We start from the raw sequence: 19,592 nt of genomic DNA on the forward strand, positions 1-19,592 counted from the left end.
AGTCCGGGTGTGCTCTGCAAGGGATGGGTTAGAATGGTGTTGTGTAAGGAAGAGGAAAATGTTCTTTTTCTCAGCAGCAGCAACCTACTGGATTTGTGAAGTTACAGGTAGCAATACAGTTGTTCAGTAGGATTTCATTGGACTGAACTGGCAAAGAAGTAATATCTGATTCTTAAATTTAAGCAGTAAGATCAAAATTGTCTTTAGAATTGTAGTTCCAAGTCCTAAGTCAGTCTGGATGAAGTTATATTGGTTTCTTTGGGGTTTTTTTCTGTTAACGTAGCTAATCTCTCCTGAACAATTAGCACTTGTGACATAACTCTCTCTCTGTGTGGACACAGGACAGAAACAGGTTTTGAACCCTGCAGCTGAGAGTCAGGCATTCCTACAGCTTGCTAAGCTGTGCCAGGATCATACATTGGTTGGCATGAAGTTACTGGATAAAATTTCCTCTGTACCACGTGGGGAACTGTCTTGCAGTAAGTAAATGGCAAATAATACTTGATGTAACTAGTGCATTACTAACATGGCATTACTTGGTTTAAAATCACAAAGAATAAAAGCAATGCTGATGGAAGCATCTATTACTGATCTCAAATTTGATATTAAATTAATAGATCCAAGTAAATGCACAGTAAATAAACGTGTTGCTTAAGTATGGCAGCAGTTTACTTTACAAACAAAGTACAGATTTTTTTTTTTTTTTTGTGTGCCAACAGCTGGGAAATGCAGTCAGTGAATTACCTGAACTTTTGTAGTTATATGTTACAGAACGGAGGGTATTGTGACTATCTTCATATTAATCACAATTAGAAATGGCTTTCTTTACCCATTGTTAAACTAACTTTCTGGATCTTTTGTTAACAAAGTCCATTTTACACTTTGCAGCTTTACATACCATGGAGATGTTGTCACTAAGTTTACAAAACATAGCCACGGTACTTTGCTACCATTTTGCCACTGCTAATCAGCAGTGCCAAACTGCTAGTTTAGACTGTTTTTATAAAAAGATTTATTATGGGTAGCTCATCTCTGAGGAAAATGAATGAGGGTAAGATTTTAGTGTGAGTTGTCTCATATTAATGTGGGCAGAACTTCCAATGCTATTTTGTCCAGAGTGGTGAGGAAAGAGCGTCTTCTAGAACATGTTCTGTAGAAGCAAAAGCATGGCTGAAGTTAATGTTGAAACTGTTCCATTGGAATCCAGCTATAACACTGTAAATCTGGAAAACCTTTGTGAGAAAATAAGTAAAATATCATGTTCTGTGTAATCTTTATGTCCCTAACACATTTGTCCTGTTGTCAGATCTTAACTCACCCCTTATTTTGTCTGGTTAATTAATGTAAGGGTGAATATTAGTATTTTCGTGTATGGCTGACTAAAGTAAGGAAAAGACTCTGAGGAAACAATGTTGGGAATTACCAAATTGTGCTGGAGGACTCTACCTCTCTTTGAATGGAGTCTCTGCTAGAGTACCTTTTTACAGGTAGAGGTGTAATTGGTTTGTTTCAAAATATGTTTTATAGGTTTATGACATTAACTGTGTTCTTTTAAAAATCTGCATTTTTAAATATGTTGTGTACCAGTTTGTATAATACTACTACTTTTCTGAAGTGAATTGCATGGTGCCGAGAGTAAGGTCTGGGACTCCACTGTGTCGTGATTGCTTTACCGTATTAGATTGGGCCTTCCACGGAAAATGGAATACGCTAAGATGTGCTGTTTTAACTCATTTATTTAGTGTATAGAATTCACGAATGATTTTTCAAACCGAGATGCAAAACTTGTGGCCTTCCTTTTTCAAGTGCGGAGCTGACTGGTCATAGTGGAGTGCTGATGTATTATTATATGTTTGTCAATCAGCTTTTGGTGGAGGAGGTTGGAAGTTTTGTGTGCAGAATAAAATAATGTTTCAGAAAATGATCCAAAAACCCCAGACTTTCCCACAGATTGAGAAGCCAGACTGAATGCATACTGTTACAGAAACTGTTACTCCTTAAAATTGCATAGGACAGAACCATAATAGCTCAACTTTCTAATCCAATTCTGCTACAAATTTAACTGGAAGGGTTGTGTATCCTCTGCAGAAATGGCATCACTTCTGGAGAGACGCATAATAATTAACTTCCTCAGCTTATTAACTGAAATACCTGAGTTGTTCTATTCTTCAGTTATAGAACTGCTGATTTTGGCCCATAATTGCTTTAGTTTGACTTGCCACATGGAAGGAATCACTAGAGTCCTCCAAGCAGCACGACTTCTCACAGATGAACATTTGGCACCTAATGAAGAGTACGGACTTGTGGTATGTGTCTTTGACGCCATGTGTGTTTGTTTATTCATATGCTGTATGAAGGGTTCCATGTACACATTAGGAAATAACTTTGCTCATGAGCAGTGCAGGGGGAGTAGGTGGGTGATGGAATGGAGTCCAGTCTTCCACCTCTGGCTGACTGGTCTTGTCCTGCCTGTCCCTACAAGCTAAAAGTGGGGGTTTGGTCTGATATGTGCAGGTGATGATTTTTATGTCACAGAAGCTCTTAGAAGACTTCTCTGGAAAAACAGAGGTAGAGATAGTGGAATGGTGAGGTTGCAACAGTGTAGTAAATCAGAATGGGAATGTCAAAGTAATTCAACTACTGGTGAAGTGGGATGATTTGTATTACTGGACTGTCATGCATCTTTAAGTCCTGCCTTGAAAGGACTCCTGGAGTCTGAGACATGCCCAATATAATGGTGTCATTGCTAAAAGGTTCACTGCAAATTTTGTTTGATAAAATTATGTCCTTTCACCTCACAGTAAAAAAGATGCAGTAGCTTGGTTTAAAAATAAAACCTCTGTGGCTCTAAGGGAACATCAGCCTGCCTAATGCGACTCACTGTGCCGTGTAGCTGTATCAGCTAGCAAAACACTCTGGCCTCACGCAGCCTTCTCCCTACCACAGCACTGACTGCTTTGAGAGAGAGGATTTTTCTGCTTACTTTGAGCTTCATACTTAACACTGTTATTTCTACAGGTTCGTCTTCTCACTGGAATTGGCAGATACAATGAAATGACCTACATATTTGAACTGCTGCATGAGAAACACTACTTTGAAGTGCTCATGAGAAAGAAATTAGACCCAGTAGGTGGAGGGGGGTAAAGGGGAGAAAACTTTCAGAGAATTGTGTGGGTACATCAGAAACTGATATTTACACAACAATGTGGAATTATCCGGGGATTGTAATTACTGCAGTGTAGGAAGTGTCAGTCAACTTTCATAGTAATAAATTAATTCTGGGGTTTATTATGTTTTTAGTTTAACAAGTTTGTTCTAATTAGTTCAGTGCTGCAATGAGAGCAGCATTGAAAGTTCAAGCTTGGGAATATCACTTAAAGTTTTCATGTCTGCTTTGGTTTTACTTCCAGTTAACGTTTCATGGTTTTTTAAAAAACATAAATATTTATAGCTTTCTTGTAACATAAAGTCATAAACATATGTCAGTTTGGACATTTGTATGTAAATAAATGCATAGATGCTGGATTTTCTTACATGACATAATGTAGTTAAGCCCAAGTATAATATTGCCATTATTTTTTAAAATAGTATGGAGAAACCTCAAAAAGTTGAACGATCACTTTTTGGAAAATTGTAGCAGAACAGATTTGCTTTTGGGTACCAAAATGTGAATGAAAAAAAAGCTCATCAAATTTTGATCTGATACTCCTTCATATGACCAGAGCGGGACATTGAAGACAGCTCTGCTGGATTACATCAAGCGTTGCCGTCCAGGGGACAGTGAAAAGCACAACATGATAGCCCTTTGCTTTAGTATGTGTCGAGAAATTGGAGAGAATCATGAGGCTGCTGCTTGCATACAGCTTAAACTCATTGAATCGCAGCCATGGGGTGAGTGGAAACTGCAAAAACAAGAAATACAAGCAAGTTTGTTTAAGAAGGAAGACATTATGGGTAACTGTAGCTTTGATTGCCTGTGTTGTCCTGGTAACATCCATCAAAGTTCCACTGTCTGGAAGCAGGGTCCTATTTGCCAGGCTTGGGGTATTCTTGTACTTAACAGTTTATCTGGCTGCTCTGGTATTTTTCAAAGAATTGAGATTTTTGGCTCTTACCATAATGTAGTGTTCCTGTGGTACCATGCATGGGAGGAGGTGAAGACACATGCATGTTTTCTTCACTTTAATTGGATGTGACACAGTGGTTTTTATATAAAGTATATATATATAAAGTGTTGGGGTCTTTATGTTTGTGCAAGGTAACTTCTAACATCTAAACTTGGCAAGTTCTATACAGCTGGGAGAATGCTGGGGAGCACACAGAGATCTCACTGTGGAGCAGTTAGCCAGTACCGTAACAGCAACTAGAACAGAAGCTATGCCAAATGGTTTATCTGGTAATAGTCAGTGCTCAGATCTACCACAAATGTATGACTTGGATTTCTTTTCAGTTCTTCAGTCTAGGTTCCAGCAATAGCTTTGGCTCATTAACTGAATAGGCATCACTGTTTCTTCGCACTTTTGTAATACAAATTTTTTTTTTTTTAGTCTTTTGTTGCTTTCTGAAACAACACTAGGGACAGACTTGGTACCAGGAGGTATTTTTGGAACTTATTTTGTCACCTTTATAAATAATTGGTTACTCTTTTTTTTCCCCCCCTCCCATTTCAGAGGAGTCTCTTCAGGATGTTGCAAATTTAAAGAAACTGCTGATGAAAGCTCTGACTCTCTTCATTGATGCAGCAGAAAGTTATTCTAAGGTAAAATGAGGTGGAATTGTATGACTTCTGTACAGCATTGGGAGCACATAAGGAGTGAGCTGAACTGGGAGAACAAAGCAAGCTGCTCTAGGGAGGGTGTGCAGAATCCTCTCCCAGTGGACAAGGAGCAAAGGAATCTCCTGCTCTGTCAGCTCAGCAGTATCGCAGCAGTCTCAGTAACACTGCTGTATCCGAGAGCAGTACACTGTTCAGGCTTTAACAGCTAGGGTTACAATTAGGTTCCCCAGTTTTAGCGGAGTGACCATGAGCTTAACTAGCAAGAATAGAACAATATAAAGAGTGTTTAAAAACTGGTGTGATTATGATGGAAGTATTTGTGGTGAGTGCAGCTTCATTTAAAACTAATGGAATATGATCAATGATCAACTGCAGTGATCTGAAAGATGAAATACTAGACAACTCCGAACTCACTGTTGCTCTCAGGAATATTTATTACTTTCCTCTGGAAACATGCTTCAGAAGCTTGCATTTGTTTTTGATTTATTAAATAGGACTCCTGTGTCCGCCAGTCGTTGCGCTGCAGTCGGCTAACAAAGCTGATAACCCTCCAGCTGCATTTTCTCAACACTGCTCAGAGCACTATGCTGATCAACCTGAACAGACAGAACCTGATGGACACCATCATGTCCTTGCCTAGATTCTATCAGGTAGGCTTGGCTTCCTCATCTGTTATTTTTTCTGAAAATGATTGTTTTAAACAGCAGGTACCTAAGCACTCTGCTCTGGTGAGCATAATGCTCAGCTCTTCCTCGTGGCCACCAAGTCCTGTGACTATTAACCCATCACATTGCTGCAGACGCTACCAAGCTTGGAAATGTAAGCGCAGTCCTGGTGTGGGCCAATGCTTTTAGCAGTCCTTGCTGGCTTGCTGCCATCGTACAGCCAGGACCTTGGCTATCCAGTGGCTCTCATGCTGCTGTGGATCTACACTGGAGCCCTGAAATCTAGTCTACATTGGCATCCATCATTTTGTAAATTCGGAACTAAGTAAGAAGAGGGCTTTTTAAAGAGAACAAACCGCACCCACCCACCTCTGACATCTTGTTTAGGGGTTAAGGAAGATTATCTGCAGTGCTTTGTTAGCCTTTTATTTCTGTGTAATACAGCTGCTCTCAAGAACAGCATCAAGAGATGGGCCAAACAGAAGACCTAGAATATTTTAAGTATTCTAAGTATAGGAATGTTTCTGTGCAAGAATAAACTCTTCCTGCTCAGTAATTCCAGCATGTGTTCTCTCTGCAGGCGGCTATTGTGGCTGAGGCTTACGAGTTTGTTCCAGATTGGGCTGAAGTTCTGTATCAACAAGTGATCACCAAGGGAGACTTCACTTACTTAGAAGAATTTAAACAACAAAAACCACTGAAGCCTAGCATATTTGAGGAGATTGCTAAGAAGTAAGTAGTTCTACAACCAAAATGGAACTTTTCTACAGGCTACTTTATAGGAGCAACTGCATGTTTAATAGCATGCAAGTCTTAGTACTGTTAAAACCTTTTCTGTGATAAAGTGTAGTATAAAGGGACTCAAGATCTATGTTCAGTTTCTTAAGCTTATTGTGGAAATAGCACTGGATCTACCATTTTTATTGAGCTGGATAAATAGGGTGCCTTAGGTCTGGTCAAATCGAATCTTTTTTAAAATTAATCAGAGGAAAATAAACAACCAAGATAATCAAATGTACATGTTGAGCACAATCTTTTTTTAAGAAATGTAGTTCTTATGGGTCTATAGCAAGATAATCTTATAATCATTGTCTGTGAAGCCTTTCTATTTCAATTATACGTACAATTATTTTCAGAGTTAAACAACACCCACCTACTGATGCTGCTCTGAAAAATCTGAAGAAATTGCTTGCTTACTGTGAAGATATCTACACATACTACAGGTTGGCTTACGATAACAAGTTCTACGATGTGGTAAATACACTTCTGAAGGATGCACAGACTGGCTGTTGCCTTAATGATATGTTATCAAACTAGACTCCAACCTCTGTGAAGTAGAGACTGTCTCTGACAAGTACCAGTGCCACAGCTTCTTGCATGGTTAGTACTGATTCTTTAACAGATATTTTTATCAATGACCTGCTTACAGTGATATGCTGCTATGTGAAAGTTACTCCAGAAAACTGGTGGCGGTTGTAAATATTTAAAATGCTGAGACTGCGTTAACCTAAAATTGTGTTTTGTATAATAAATCTTACTGTTTACAAAATACTTGACTAACCAGCAAATTCAGACTGGCGCAGCTGATGATGAACCACAGTGATCCAGCAGTCCTTTAAATTAGGGGAGTGGATGATGGATCACCATAGGGATTGTAGCTAAACTGACAAAAGGCCGAAATGGAATGTGCAGAACATCCAGCACACTGACAATGGAATAAGCAGGAGAATTAGTAAACTCCTTTGAAAGTTTCAGATACACACTAGGATAATCGATTTTTTGATTCCAGTCTGATTAGACTGGTTTTGTTTTCTAGCTTGCTGATAAAGTGAAAGTCTTGTACAACTCTAAACAGCATACACTATATTTGCTACTGTCTTGAAGAAGTAGTCCAGTACAAATGTATTCTTACAGTTACTAAATTTTAACTCCTTCCCATGCTTAGACAGTCCTACTGGGCAGACAGTTGGTATCAACACCCTGTCGGGAGCCAGGAACCAGAGTATTCTGCCACTTAAATGTTTTGGCAAGTTTACAAGGTCAGGGTTGATTTAACTGGGGAGGAGGATAAGACTTGGACACTGCTTCAGGCAGAAACCCAGTTTCAGCTTGGATTCTGTATGCTCCCCAAAATAAATGCAGCCTGCAGAGCTTCCAACTAATCCAGAGATGTCACCTCCTGTCCAAAAAAGGGGGGTGGGGAGGGCAGACAGCTTTTAAGTAAAATTAAGCAATGATATCGTACTATTTCTAAACATTATCCTAGCAAAAATACAATTGCCATAGCAACCCAGTTAATTAGCAAAGAGATGCTAACAATGTCCTTGCTGAATGTTTTCATGCTAGCAACTGCTGCATATGACAAATATTTACTTGCACAGTATTTATCTCAAATCTGCAATGGCAGCACTAAAAGATGTACACAGGTATACACAGTACAAGTCACAGCACCTTTGATAAATAAAACATTTTATGTAAGGAGGATTATGCCTGAGCAGAACCTGATTTAAAATTCCAGTTCTAGTCAGTCTCACAAGACCAAATTAGTCTGAGCTGGCTGTGATTAGTCTAAAAGTTAAATAATGGCTAGCAAGCAAAATTTGGGACCACTAACAATAGGAAGGATCTGGAAGAGCACCTGCCTTGTAGAAGCACACACACATCCCATCCATATTGGGAACAAACACCTGAGTAAACAGCAAGTGGTAAATGCAGGACAGCTTGTGATAATGGCAGCTGCTAGTTGGAACAAAGTAACTGCTTGCAGGAGTAAGGGCCACCCTAAAATATTCCTAAGGTAAGGACAAGCTGCTGATCTCAGCAGTTCCCACAACAGAAAAGATTAAGTTCCTCATGGAAATGCTTGGATTATGGCAATCCTGAAAGTACTTTGTTTACCATCAGCATCTGTAAGGGTCTTACCACAAGAAACAGCCATTTTACAAGAATGAAATTTTGCCCCTCTGACAGCAGTTAAGCTTAAGCTGCAAGTCAGAGCAGAGACAAGACCTAGTAGCACATGCCCAACACACGTTTTACAGCTCTTCCACTTCAAGTATTTTTGTTGTAAGAAAGATACTAAAAGAACTGGCCCAGACAGCTGTAGTGAAGTCCTCAATAGTGATTTTTATTAAATTAGTTGCTTTATAAAACATTGCAGATGTCATAATTGTTAACATAACAATTTGCCCAACTGTAGTAACTGTTGCAGTTTGCTAAGCAAGTGGTTTTTTTTTAAATGAAAGAAAATGGCTGAGTCGTGAAAAGTCTACCACAACCCATGAAAGCCCAAAAGTCTTGGTTTTTTACACTTAAACCAGGCAATTAACTGTTAAAGAATACCCAACCCATACAGCTGCATTAGTAGAAATTTAGATGAATGGAAACTAAACTTCATACTCAAGACACAAGTTGTTTTTTTTCAAATAAGCAACTCTGTCCTTGTTCTGACCCACCAAGTGTTCTATTCAGAAGTCAAGCATTGACGTAGTGGGTATCTATCTCAAGTGATGCATTCCCAGGTACAGTATCCTCACTCTGAAGTCAGCAGTTCCCCATCACAATATACTGAAAACCTCAAGCTCTAACTTAAGACAAAGCAATTGTAATACTAAGTGCACACCATGCCCTTGCTGCAAACTGCTTTTGTTCATCAAACAAGTCATTCAAGGAGGTACAGTTAAGGCCATGTCACTGAACTGTGCTGGTAATAATACTTTGCCTTGTTGAAATTCCTTTCCAATTTAGTGGCTGTTACTATAAAATCAAATAGCAACAGTTACCATTATCAGAATTTTGGTTTTTTTAACTGCAATTTACATAGCTTTTAAATGTCTTCATTCTAACCCCTGACCACAGAACAGGGAGCCCAGTGCTTTAGCACAGACCCGTCAAGAGTTAAACCACCAGCACAGAGATACTGCAATTTTGATTGTAGCATTTGGCAGAATTGAAAGGAAGAAAAGTTGTGCTACATGTTTAAGGGATTATGGGCAACAGAAAGACAATAGAAGGGGAGATAAGTGTCACATGAAGTCTTCAAAGTCTTGTACATATTCTCCATCGTATCCTCCATAATCAGCCAGGTCATCTTTCATAGTAGCCTTTAAACCACCTCCAGGCACAACCCCTTTTTTCTTCTTTTTGGCTTTATTCTGCTTAAATAGGAAGAGCATGTTTACTTTAAAATCCACAGTAATTTGTCCTTACTCTAAGTAGAGCAATGCCACATGTCTTTGGGTACCAGCATTCGCATACCCATGTGGTAAATGCACTGTTGTTGCCAATGATTTCTACCCCCGCATTTTGTCCCACAATGCAATCTAGTCATAGTAAAGCTATGGCATTTTCAGGTGTCCCACAGGACAGGAATTTAATGTGGCTTTTATCACCAGAGGCTGAAGATCTTTTTTTTTTTTTTCCCCAAGGAAAAGGAAGCCCTAAGCAAACTTTACAGAACATTTCACAGTAAAGCTCTTCCTTACTGGTTTGGTGCCATTGTAGGTTTCAGTGGTTGACCAAACTAATTTACATGAAAAGCCATGACAGAAAAGTATGTATACTTCCTATTTTTTATACTTTTTCTTTTTAAGCTTGCTTGGTTCAATAAGTCACAGGCCTCTCTCCAAAGTGCTGTTCACATTAAGGAAACAGTTCATCACATTTGCCAGCTCCAGACTTAATGCATCAACACTGGACATCGAGTTTGTTTTGCATTAAGGTGCCCCACGCATGCCTCGGAAGTTAGAACTGGCATCACAGAAGAACACCTGCTACTGTAACAGTTCCTGTCTCAGAGGTTTCCCATTTACAGGTTGCTACTCATGTGGAAAACACCCTGCCATTTGTTTCCTACCAATCCTTCAATCTGATTTAAAACATACCAAAGAGAGGCACTACTAGTCATGTTTTCCACTTGATTTTGTTGCTATCTAATGATTCAATTTATCATTGAACTCCAACCCACCTGGAGTTTTAACATAGATGTATGCTATAAAACACAATGCTTTGCATCACGTAAGCATCAGTTAAGCTATTACATCACCTTTTAAAACTTCCCCTCTTCCTTGCCTATGTAGTTATTCCTCCTTTAGTTTGCATGACAGCATAAAAATCCCAGTTACCTGCTGGTAAAAATCCCAAACTTTGCCAAAGATTTAAGTTACTTCCATAGATTGGTATTATATTGACATTTAACTCTAAATGAGGCTGACTTTTGCCTTCAGAATATTTGTGTAAGCCATTTTAACTCCAAGACAGCATAAAGTGGAACAAGGGTAGCACTTCGGTAACATTTATGTAAATTAATCAAGGTTTTGACTGTGATCTCTAGATTCAATCAACTCCTGATTACCTCACACGGTGAAGAGGATTTAATGCTAAACCAGTATCCAAGGTTATCTTTTAATCTCCTGCTACTACCTGTAACAGAATCAGCAGTTCAACTCAGTGTTAAACCTATTGCCATTTTCCAGATTAGCCCCTTTAGCGCATGTTGTTATTGCTGCAGAAACACACAGAAGTCTTACCTTTTCTTGTTTTTGTTTTTCACTGCATAGTACTGTCAAAGTATTTGTGATCTTTTTCAAATCATCAATTTCCACTACATTGGGGGGGAGAAAAAAAAATATTCCTTATCAATATTGTTCTTAGAAAGCAGTTAAATAATGTAACATCAACATTCTCTAAAAACTAGAAATAAGCATTAGTAATAAGTACAGGCAATTACTTGATTTAAATCTGCAAAATACAGACTGGGTAATTCTGGTCCTTATAATCACACCTACTATTTCAGATGGTCCCTAGTAAGCAGCTTGAATGCTGTAGAAGGTGAAACCTTCTGAAGAGTTAGGGAACACAAAAGTCTTAATGAGGAGCAATTTGAACAGTAAAATATGGATCCAGTAAAACACAGTAAAGCATATCAAAAGGAGCAGTGGATTAACAATAAATTGTTAACAGTAAATGGTCCAAGAGGTTGCAAGTCCTTCACTTCAGAAGATCTGGAATCCATCTGAAATGTAAGTTATCAGCTCCAGTCAGCCAGTGATCACTGTATTTATACAGCACTAAATAGTATCAAGTTACCACTTCACTGAAGGACAACATGTGTACAGTACAGGAAAAGATCTCAAGCAATGAGTTTACCAAGTAGTTCAGCCTACCCGAGCAGTGGAAAAAAATTAGGTTTAGTTTTATCTCTGTAGAGTTACATGTTGAATTCCAGAACAATTTATTTTGCAGTCCCAGAATTACATGTGAGCTACTCAAGTTACCTGGCTCAAAGAATTTTTTTATTATTATTTTAGAAGTGGCTTCAAGAAAAACATGCAAGATTCAGATCAGCATAGAAATTCATACTTTTAAAAGTGACTGTCTTTAACTGACATGCAGAAAGAGTAACTTGTACAAGCACACAATCTCTAATAAAGTTTGGGGGAACAGAATTGGATACTAGTTTGTGAAACAGATTAGTACTTCATTTACTATAAACTACACAGATCAATCTTGATTTAAGATTTACTATAAGAGCATGTTTTCAACTTCAACTCCATTACAATTTTGGTAGCAGTGTATTCTAGGATGTTTTTCACTTAACTTACATGAAATACATACGTCTCGAACTAATGCTTCCAAAAAACTGGCATAATGTAATGATTTTTCATACTGTGTGATTTTCTCTTTTAGTAGTTTGCCAAATTCCGTAAAGTCATCTTTTGAAGAGGGATTCATGGCATCTATTCCACAAGTGTTATTTACACCTGCAAGGAAAGACAGAGGTATTATAGAAAACATTAGCTGTGATCTCTGAAAGATGACACCAGAGCAAACATCATTCACATTCAGTTCCTCACCTCCACTGAAGCTTTACAAAACCAAAGCTGAGGTTTGCTCACTCACTTCCCACTGGCTTCTGCCACACTAGAGCTAACAGCCTGAGTTACTAGTCTGTATGGAGAGAGATTTTGCTGCAAAGCTTAGTAATTTGAACCAGCTATCCCTGTTCTCTGGACCAGTGTGCACCCCATGAAGCACCTTTCCCCTACGATAAGGAATTCCTGTCTTGAGCTCGTAACTGCAAAATTTACTTCTTTGCAACTGTATTCAATGAATTCCCCCTGACCCAGGGCACTGTACTCTTTCAGACTCACAGAGCAGAATTTTCACTGAGTAATAAGCTGTATAATTCACTATAATCAAGGAAACATGCTCTCATGTTTGAAGAATGCTGCTATGAATCAGTATCTCTGCTAGTTCTGTGAAAGCACAAAACCAGAATGATCTGCTTTAAGTCTACTTTGTCTATGCCAGGAAACAAGCTCATTCCACCAACTTAACTGGCTTTCTCAACATCTAGCTTATTGCATAGATTGCCCGAAGTAAAGCATGCATGAGTTGTGCTGTGCCACACTCATCCAAAGCCTCATTAAATCCATGTTGTAAAGCACCTCCAAACATTAAGAGACAGCACTTTTTTCTTTTTTTTTTTCCTTTCTATACACTCATCTTTTACCAGGAGTACCAATATGCTGGAAAATTGAGTTGGCCATCTTTTTCCTACAACTCCTACTGTAACATGTTAAGAAAAAGCACCTTCTATTCTAAAATGTTTCTGTGGTTCTTGCAATTAGTCCTTAGTACCAGGACATGCCTCCAGTAGTCTGGATTTAAACCCCTCTTTATTCTCAGTAACACAACCTGCATGTGCTCCCACAGTCAAATCCTGCTCAGTTCTTTTTGCAAGGTATCTACACATAACACAGTTTTATTTAGAGGATACAGCACTTCCGTGCTGCTACAGTTACAGCGACTTGCTTGACTTGGGCACAGCACACTTACCAAATGTTTCTTTTGCTAACTCAAGGTCTGACTCCTCTTGTAACTTCTTTAGTCGTAGTTTGTCTGCTAACTGTTCTTCTGGTGTAAGTTCTTTGTGTTCCTCTGGTGCCTCTAACTGAATAAAAAAAGGTATATAGGGAGAATGTTAGATTTCTTACCCTTGAGCAGAAGTAGTAGAAGAAATCATGTTTTTTCCAGTGCCACTTGAATAGCTTACTTCTGCCTGAAGTCAATACACTTCAAGCATGTACAGACCTGAAAACCTTTCCAATGAAGTATAACAATGCCACATTGTTTAAGAAATTGTTCATTTTACAAGAAGTGGGAAGAAACACCTTAGAACTAAGTTTCACAACTGCATGTTTTATCATGTGGTGCATACAAAAGAAACAGAGATAAGCATTATTTCTATAACTGGTTAAATTACAGAGAAATTAAAGCTAACATCCCCCAGATGCATTAAGTACAAGACAAGTTTGTTTTATCAGACTAGTCAAGATATTTACAGGTCTTGTTGAGCTGCGCAAAAAAACCCCCACAACACCCCCCCCCAAACCAACCCAAAGCTGCCCTCTAAATTTTGATACCTGGAACAATAAGGACTTACCCTTTTTTTAAGCTCCTCTTGCTTTTTCTTCTGTAGCTTTTCTTTTTCTTTTATTTTTTCTGCTATTTTCTTTTTTTCTGAAACTTTTGGTTCTGTAAAACATTGAACAATACAGCTCTCAAGAGGTCTACTGATTTTTTTTCCAGCAACTCTAGAATCACTAATCAAATAGAAAGCCACAGAGCTCAGTTACTGGAATCTGAATACAGAGAGTTAAAAGACATGCTTTGTCAGAAACAAACCCAACCCTATTACGTGGGTTTGATTCTTCAGATACACTCAAGACAAAACCAGTGTCTGTTCTGATGCTGTGTACAGAATCCTGTATTACTTTTAAGTCCTACCTTGTTTTATCTCCGTCTCCTTTACTTCCTCCTCTTCCTCCTCATCATCCCAGTTATCCTACAAAATAAGTTTTAATTAAGATTCTTTTACCTAAACAAGTAGAAAGTATCTGTAACAAAAACAAAGAACAGCAGCTTACATATAACCTCTTTAAATGCTCACATATCCATTAATCTTACATATTGAGTGAGGAAGCGGGGAGGAAGTCGTGAGAGCTGTACAAGGGCACGGCTTTTGGCTGTTGACCAAGATGTTTCAGGATGACTTCTTACCGTGAAAAGGGCAGCTTTTATTCAAAGAATCAGAAAGCTCATGTCAATATAGTTACAAAAGCAAGCTCATGAAAAGTCAAATCAACACCCACAGTAGAACATGAGTTTATTATAATTTCTTGTATTACACATTACAAGATACTGGAATGCCATCGCATGCAGGCATGTAGTACAGCCACCGCTGGAAACAGACAACTCGACAGAAACCATTTGAAACCAGAACGCGCTGTCACCACCACCCAAAGACCCACTCCTTCCCAGACACCCGCTCCCCATAGCTGTGCAGCACCAGCGTGCCCCTCTCCCCTGTGCTGGGAAAAGCATTCCTGTGGCTGCATGGGAACTGCGACACATGGGTGAACACTAACCCGGATCTGCTGCCAACACAACGCGCAGCAGACAAGGCTGTGCTGCAGGAGCAGGGAAAGCAGCAGTAAGCAGACAGAGGAGAATGCAGGGGCCCCAGCTTTGAACAGGAATACCAACTTCTAACAGTCACAAGATCACATTTTTGACCAATGACTATGGCATTTTTTTTTAATAAGCAAAGGAACTATCAAAAGACTTCTCACAAACAAATCACTTAAATCACAGAATCATAGAATCGTTTAGGTTGGAAAAGACCTTTAAGATCAAGTCCAACTGTCAACCCAACACCACCATGCCCACTAAACCATGTCCTGCGGTGCCTTGTCTACACAGTTTTTGAACCCCTCCAGGGATGGTGACACCACCACTTCCCTGGGCAGCCTGTTCCAACACCTGACAACCCTTTCAGTAAAGAAATTTTTTCTAATATCTAATCTAAACCTCACCTGGTGCAACTTGAGGCCATTTCCTCTCATCCTACCACTAGTTACTTGATAGAAGAGAAGAGGTGTTTGCAGTAACTCTGCCTCCAGTTTTCACCTTCAGCACGTTCAAGATTCATGGTGGTCCTCAGCCACCGCGCCGCACGCCTCACCGTCAGCCATCGCTCACAGCCCTCCTTCCTTTCAGAGCCACTGTCTCCCACTCCTCGTGGCCACTGACCTGTACCCAGGTGGATGATCCATGGTTCAACCGAATACTACATGGTTCAACCGAATACTAAAGAAGCATCATTTTCCACGAAACTGACCTGCTGATGTCATCTGCAGACTTTGTGAGCAGTAATTCTGCAGTTTCTTCCTGACAGTTACCTGGGTAAGTGTTAAGGGAATACATATTCTTGTCCTAATGCCACTCCAAATTCTAGCAGATGGCCTCTGCATGGAAATCAATGCTCTTAAAATTGATCTGAAGTTACATGCTGAGTACCACATGATGTACACACCAGAAGTTAAAGCCAAGAATTCTCACAGGAATCTAATTTCAGTTACCTGTTTCAACTCAACTTGCAAGCTTAAGAGACTACACTTGACAAGCCCTAGTTTACACAAAAGTCACACATACTGTCAATATGCCATTATAGGTAAGCTTAAAAACCATAAATCCTAAATTTTGTGATTTCCACCTCACAGCAGTAATGCAGGCGGTCATGCAAGCTACTTAGAAATTTCTAAGGGTTGCTACTGGCACGGCAAAATAAAAGACATTGACAAAAGAACTCAGTATTTCACTGCAATGTGCTGATCCAAGCAAGGAAGACACCTGAGTTCATCTACCAGCTCACTCAAGTTAATTGGCACTTGTAAGGGATTCGGCTTCCCTTCCACATTCCAAGAAGCTGACTTGAATTTGGAACAGCATTATTTTAGGTCACATCTAATTAAGAGTTTGTTACACCCACTTCTTAAATAGCTCTTTTCATTACTGCTGTATATAGCTTGCTGCCTTATCCCTTGCCCTGTCCTTCACAGACAGATCTTAAAATCAAGTATTTTATGGTGCAAAAACCCAGAGGAAGGGCATCCTGCCCATGATGTAAAGATACTCACAGGACTGAAGGAAGCTACATCATTAGTAAGTTTGGGAGACTGAACAGAGGGTACGTGGGCAAAGACTTCCACGTGACGACAGACACACTCCTTCCCCACAGCAGACCACATCCCTGCTAGCCACGCCTGCACAGGGACAGCGCACAACATGATGGCAGTTTCAGCCTGCAAAGCTGGGATGATGAAGCGACACAGAAATAGCAGACCCTTCAGAGGGCAGCGTGACTGCCTGCCATCTGGCCCAACCTGCCCCTGAGCTGTTAGGTGGAATTTAAGATCTCGACTTTAACCGGAGTGATCGTTGACTGCTGGGAGCCCACCCACAGCCCCACAAGCAGAACAACGCTGCTGGAACCAGGGACAGGCAACTGCGAGCTCAGTGTCATCAGAGGAATGCTCCTGGTAGGGCAACCTGCGAGACATCACCATCTGAGGATTCACTCTTCAACCTGGTGTGCTATATGCAGGTCTCCCAGCTATGCTGAATACTCTCTCACTCTTCTCCAAGATTTTTGTTTGTTTGTTTTTAAACAGCAATAGAACATGATTAATATACTTTTTTTTTTTTTTTACTGGGGGCAGGGGGAGCATCCAATTATACACCTATTTCTGTGTTTTATAAATGCCAGTGAACTCTCTTGGAGGAAAAGAAAATTGCTTTAGTGCTGCATCTTTGCACTGATACTACGTAATTCAAAGAGGACATCTTTATTCCAAAACATGTCCACTACAGTAGCTTAAAACTTTGAAGTATTTCAACAATACTTATTTACGCATACTTATCTAAACTAAGGCTATTGAAACATCTTCCGTTCCATGTAAATAAACCCCTGATGAGAGCAGCTCTCTTACAATTTCATATGCTCCAACACATGTACCTTAAACATATGATAACGCACATTATTCCCCCCAAAAAACAGAAGACATGACTGAAAAGTGACAGGTGCTCCAGCATTTAGATTCCCAGCTAAACCTGAATGCTCTCCTTCAAAGCAAAATGACTGTACCATGCCAAAGGCTGTCACCTAGATGACAACAAGCACAGCTCCCAGTTTTGGCTTTGCTAAGCACAGAATTGCCCAAGAGTAAATAGATGAAAATTCCTTGGCAGGAGGCCCGTCTTCTGGGAAACTTGTGTTCTGGGTAACACTGGAAAGTAGTTTTGTTACTGATGAAGATGCTAATTTTAAACCTGGGGAAGTCAAAGTTTCCTAACTTAACAGTTACTTTCAGTTCATTTCTAAAAAATCTTCCAAAATAAACTACAGAATCTGAATATATAAAACACGTTCCAAAACATGAAGTATCAACCTTAAGACAAACTAATCATCAGAAAAAACTTTGTGCTTCTATTTTAGACCATGTAATTTTTCTTCTGTGGGTACTTCCCCAAGGTGGACCCTTGCAAACAAAGAATCTAGAGCTGAAGCAACCACCTCCCAAGCTCAGTTCTGTCATCTTTGTTGCTTCTACAGGAAGAGCAAATCAAAGTAAAATAAAACAGCTTTCTTTGCTGGACTGGTCCCTCTCTCTAGATGCAGCTCCAGTACTAAAGCCATAATCCCTTAGAAAGAGTTAAGTAGTTGCATTCCTACTACATGTGGGAAAACAGTATTCCTTTATTAAAACAGCCACAGAAAGCACGGGTGTCTTCAAAAGAATAACACGTTAGAGTCCAGTTCTCTTGGACACATTCTATCATAGCAGAAAAGTTTCTCACTTTCAAAGGAAGGAGGAAAAGCAAGTCTCACAGAGAAAATGAATCTAAGATTTATGTGTATATATACACATATACAAATTTTATATATATATGCATATAGTTACATACTAACCAATCTTTCCAAATGACTGTAGCTACTGTATACAGAGATACCTTTACTTATTTTGCCTGCTGTAATGTGACACCTATGATAACTATAGGGTGCGGGGAAATTATTAAATTTAAGAAGGAAAATGGACAGCCTGTAACTCACAAAAGTTTGTTAACTTTTTTTTTCTTTTTTAAGAGAAGATGAACTACTTTTTTCATACTATTTACAAAAAGAAAACCACCCTAAGCTCCAAGGACGACTGTGTTAATGTTTTTCAGAGATTCTGGTAACACAGTCAGCAGCCTGAATAACAAACCCAACAAGTCCTCACCCAGTAAGCACCAATACTTTACTCCAGAAAGCTTCATACCTGTGACCATACTACAATGACCACACCACCCCGTGAGACTGTCTACTACAATATCTCAGCAGCTTGATTTGAAACAAAAAGGTCTTTTTCTGTCAACCTATTTCCATTCCTTACTTTCACCAAGCACGTTCCTTATATGTTCCCTGGCATCATTTTGCTTACTGTCTGTACGAACACGGAGCAAACTGAGGTTTCTGTGGCATCCACCATTCACTCCCCCTAGCTCACTAAGGGGCAGCTGGAACTAAGTAGGAGAAAACAAGCTTTTAAGGAAGGTCTGCTTTTACAAGCATCAGAAATTAACATCTGCACCTTTTAATACCAATTCCATGCAGACATCACTCTCTGAAACACAGTAAAAATCCGTTTCAAATACTGCCTTAAGTAAACGTATTTTAAGTGATCAGGGCACTACCAAATCTGAAACTGCAGAGTAAGGCTGCTGTACTTTCCAACTGTGGCAGTGGGGCCTGGGGGAGGGGGGTGGTGCGTGAAGAAGTAGGAAAAAGGGGTGGAAAAGACATGCTGCCACACAACAGAAGTTTCTGGTCAATAGCAGAAGCACAAATCCAGCACTGTTTTCATTAAATCCAATCCTAATGCCTCACCCAGCACACCATACTCAAAACTGGGAATCTGAAAGGCTACAGAAAGCAAGGGGAAACCAGCTGGCCACAAGAAAGCACCCAGAAGCCTGGCAAGCTGCTGGGAAGCAGCAGGTGGATCCCCCAAAGAACAGGAGACGCCTCTTCGGGCTTGAAAAGCGTCTGTCTGTCTGCCTGCCTGCCTTTTTTCCCCTGGAAGTCCCAATGCAGCGGGAACGAGCCTCGGGCAGAAGCGCCCGCTCTCAGCTAGGATTAAGGGACGCAGGGCAGAGACCAACTCGTTTTCCACTTGGCATTTTGACTTGTCATCTGTAACCGACCGCTGCCCTTTCAGATCACCAAGCCCCAAGAGCCGCTTCTACCCGGGCGGAGCCGCCGCTCC

At 39.9% G+C, this 19,592-nt stretch overlaps 2 protein-coding genes across 5 annotated transcripts in view; one reads left to right on the plus strand and one right to left on the minus strand.

Annotated features, from left to right (window-relative positions):
- The window catches only part of SPG11 (spastic paraplegia 11 (autosomal recessive)), a 38,108-nt gene extending 28,169 nt beyond the window's left edge, over positions 1-9,939 (plus strand). The window contains exons 33-41 of one of the 3 annotated variants that reach the window (XR_774645.1): positions 342-479; positions 2,089-2,306; positions 3,019-3,126; positions 3,723-3,891; positions 4,671-4,759; positions 5,272-5,427; positions 6,023-6,174; positions 6,579-6,822; positions 9,870-9,939. Coding sequence is in view for 2 of the 3 variants with exons in the window: in XM_010572150.1 (XP_010570452.1) it covers positions 342-479; positions 2,173-2,306; positions 3,019-3,126; positions 3,723-3,891; positions 4,671-4,759; positions 5,272-5,427; positions 6,023-6,174; positions 6,579-6,759 (1,127 nt within the window). In the remaining variant the exon portion in view is untranslated. Of the gene's footprint in view, positions 1-341; positions 480-2,088; positions 2,307-3,018; positions 3,127-3,722; positions 3,892-4,670; positions 4,760-5,271; positions 5,428-6,022; positions 6,175-6,578; positions 6,823-9,869 lie in introns of those variants that run through there. The other 2 variants (XM_010572150.1, XM_010572151.1) reach the window with 2 other exon arrangements.
- EIF3J (eukaryotic translation initiation factor 3, subunit J) overlaps positions 7,638-19,592 on the minus strand; it is a 12,306-nt gene continuing 351 nt past the window's right edge. The window contains exons 3-8 of one of the 2 annotated variants that reach the window (XM_010572147.1): positions 14,233-14,290; positions 13,889-13,980; positions 13,282-13,396; positions 12,045-12,203; positions 10,971-11,044; positions 7,638-9,599 (exon numbers count right to left, since the gene is read on the minus strand). In XM_010572147.1, the coding sequence (XP_010570449.1) occupies positions 9,468-9,599; positions 10,971-11,044; positions 12,045-12,203; positions 13,282-13,396; positions 13,889-13,980; positions 14,233-14,290 (630 nt within the window). In that variant the 3' untranslated portion in view covers positions 7,638-9,467. The remainder of the gene's footprint in view (positions 9,600-10,970; positions 11,045-12,044; positions 12,204-13,281; positions 13,397-13,888; positions 13,981-14,232; positions 14,291-19,592) is intronic. The other variant, XM_010572148.1, reaches the window with a different exon arrangement.

The sequence above is a fragment of the Haliaeetus leucocephalus genome, unplaced genomic scaffold (genome assembly GCF_000737465.1).
Source record: "Haliaeetus leucocephalus isolate CR32 unplaced genomic scaffold, Haliaeetus_leucocephalus-4.0 Scaffold339, whole genome shotgun sequence".
Taxonomy (NCBI): Eukaryota; Metazoa; Chordata; class Aves; order Accipitriformes; family Accipitridae; genus Haliaeetus; species Haliaeetus leucocephalus.